The 2,500-nt window shown below is 50.9% G+C and overlaps 1 protein-coding gene across 1 annotated transcript in view; it reads left to right on the top strand.

Moving 5' to 3' along the window:
• grin2aa (glutamate receptor, ionotropic, N-methyl D-aspartate 2A, a) overlaps positions 1-2,500 on the top strand; it is a gene marked incomplete at both ends in the record, with an annotated part of 143,077 nt that overhangs the window by 132,089 nt on the left and 8,488 nt on the right. The window contains one exon of the mRNA XM_080856993.1: positions 1,252-1,412. Within this exon, the coding sequence (XP_080713119.1) occupies positions 1,252-1,412 (161 nt within the window). The remainder of the gene's footprint in view (positions 1-1,251; positions 1,413-2,500) is intronic.

Here is a 2,500-nt window from a genome sequence, read left to right as displayed (position 1 = left end):
TCTCTCTGCTTGCAAACCAGAGGGGGTTGTCGTAGTCGTGCTAAAGCTGGTGGCTAGCAGAGGATGATGAGGGAGTCTCCGTCTCTCTCGTGTGCGGGTATCCCACTCGTGTTCGACGGTGTTACATAAGAGCACGTTTGGCTGGCTGGGGAGATCTAGGGGAGGTCTACGGTCTGAGAGTTGAATGTTTGGAGCTCGAGACCTACTCAGGGAATGAGGATTTGGGGCGTGGGGTGGGGAGGGGGAGAAGGAGAGTGGAGCCGGGTGAGGTGGGGGCATTGGGGGTAGTTGCCAAGTCTCTCGTCTTGGGCCGAAAGGGGGGCTAAAGCTGGGGCCGTTTACATAACGCAGCGCAGAGTGCATAATGAGCGGAGAGTCCAAGGTCAGCGTTATTAAGCAGAGGTCCGCGGCCATCTCCAGTCATGCGCAGACTGATGCCGGGGCCCGGGGCGGCGGACGGTTCTCTCTCTCCACGAGTGACGCATTCGGCCGAGCCTGGGCTCACAGGGGATGCCGCTCGCTCAGTCACACGTGCCGCGGTGGACGCCACCGCTGCGCTAGCTCCGGCAACTCAAACTCATATAAACAAATAAACAGATAAAGAACAAAACAACAAACAAACAAGCCCAAGCAGAGGGCCGGCAGAGGATGGGCAGACTTAAATATGCAAAAAGGCAGAGGTAACAATCACTCTCCCCACACACACACACACACACAAACACACACACACACACACACACACACACACACACGGACACACACACACAGACACACACTTAGATAATTGATAGCTGCTGCAGCTTAAGTATGTGCGCTCGCCCCGCAGCCCAGTCGGAACATCTGTGACCTGCATCGGCTGTTTGCTCTGCGCTTGGAAAACTCTTTTGCAAAAGGGGAACTCAGAACCCGAAAGGGAGGTTGTGTTTACCTCAAGCGGCTCGGGTCATTGCAAGGGTGGAGGGGATCAGAAACAGCAGCTGCCCTAATTAAAAAAAAAAGCATGCTGGTGCACACAGAGAGAGTGCCACATCAGCCGTGTTGATGTGTTGATGAGAGCTATGTTGTGTCTAAAAGATCAGGAGTGTTGCAGTGGTGGCTGTGAGTCCGGTTGAAATGGGGGTCAATCCATCTTCAGTACCTCCTCTTGTGCATGCCTTAATGTGTTCAAAGATGACCTTTAACCTTTCTCATGCCTTTCTTTCTTCCGCCACCCCCCCTACCACCAAATCCCCCCAAATCCCACATCATTAGTTCCAGAGTCCGTACTCCTATTCGCCCCCATTCCGTTTCGGGACGGTTCCCAACGGGAGCACTGAGAGGAACATCAGGAAGAACTATCCGGACATGCACCAGTACATGACGAAGTACCACCAGGGCGGGGTGCTGGATGCACTGGTCAGCCTTAAGACTGGGTAGGATCTCATTCTTCAGGTTGCTCAGTGTTCTTCTGTCATTCTGGGGCAACTGGGGCTACACTGCACACTGACTAAAAACCTTAGGTGTAGACTAGGGTCCTCTTTAGTGTGTGTGTGTGTGAGTGAGTGTGTATGTGTGTGTGTGTGTGTGTGTGTGTGTGTGTGTGTGTGTGTGTGTGTGTGTGTGTGTGTGTGTGTGTGTGTGTGTGAGTGTGTGTGTGTGTGTGTGCGTGTGTGTTTGTGTGTGTGTTTGTGTGTGTGTTTGTGTAAATGCTGATGTGTGTGTATATGTGTTTGTGTGTGTTTGTGTGTGTGTGTGTAAATGCTGATGTGTGTGTGTATTTGTGTTTGTGTTCATGTACATACATAAGATCGTCTGTACCTGCACGTGTGTGTGTGTGTGTTTATGTGTGTGTCTGCCCATGTCTTTGCGTCTAGACACCCTGAATGAATGGACATGCTAACGGGGCGTAACAGGGCTATTTTTAACAGGGATCTCCATAATGGGAATGGAAATAGGAACCAGGAGATGTATGGGCCCGCACGTTTCTCATTGAGCCCCAAGAGAGATGGAGAGAGAGAGGAAGAGAGAGAGAGAGAGCGAGAGAGAGAGAGAGAGGGAGGGAGGGAGAGAGAGAGAGAGAGAGAGAGAGAGAGAGGGAGATAGAGAGGGAGAGAGAGAGGGAGATAGAGAGGGAGAGGGAGATAGAGAGGGAGAAAGAGAGAGAGCGAGAGAGAGAGAGGGAGATAGAGAGAGAGAGAGAGAGAGAGAGAGGGAGAGTGAAAGAGCACAAGGGCAGACAGAGCCTTCTTCAGGGAGATGTGGAGGAGGGGGATGAGGAAATATCCACCATGTTAGCAGGGTGCTGTGGTCTAAGGGGCAGGGGGGAAGGCAAACAAATCAAATATCTCACAGCTACTGCCAGAATGGATTTTAAGTCCAGCCTGGTACATAAAAGAGGCAATTCTCAAAAAAAGAAATGAATAAAAGAGGGGAGAAAAAAAAGATTGTTTATGGAGTTTTGCCATTCTTAACAATAAAAAGCTGGCCCTAATTATTTCTGCCCATAGTCTCTCTGAGAGAA

This window comes from Sprattus sprattus (assembly GCF_963457725.1).
Source record: "Sprattus sprattus genome assembly, chromosome: 18".
NCBI classification, from domain to species: Eukaryota; Metazoa; Chordata; class Actinopteri; order Clupeiformes; family Clupeidae; genus Sprattus; species Sprattus sprattus.
This window is presented reverse-complemented; position numbering and strand designations above follow the sequence as displayed.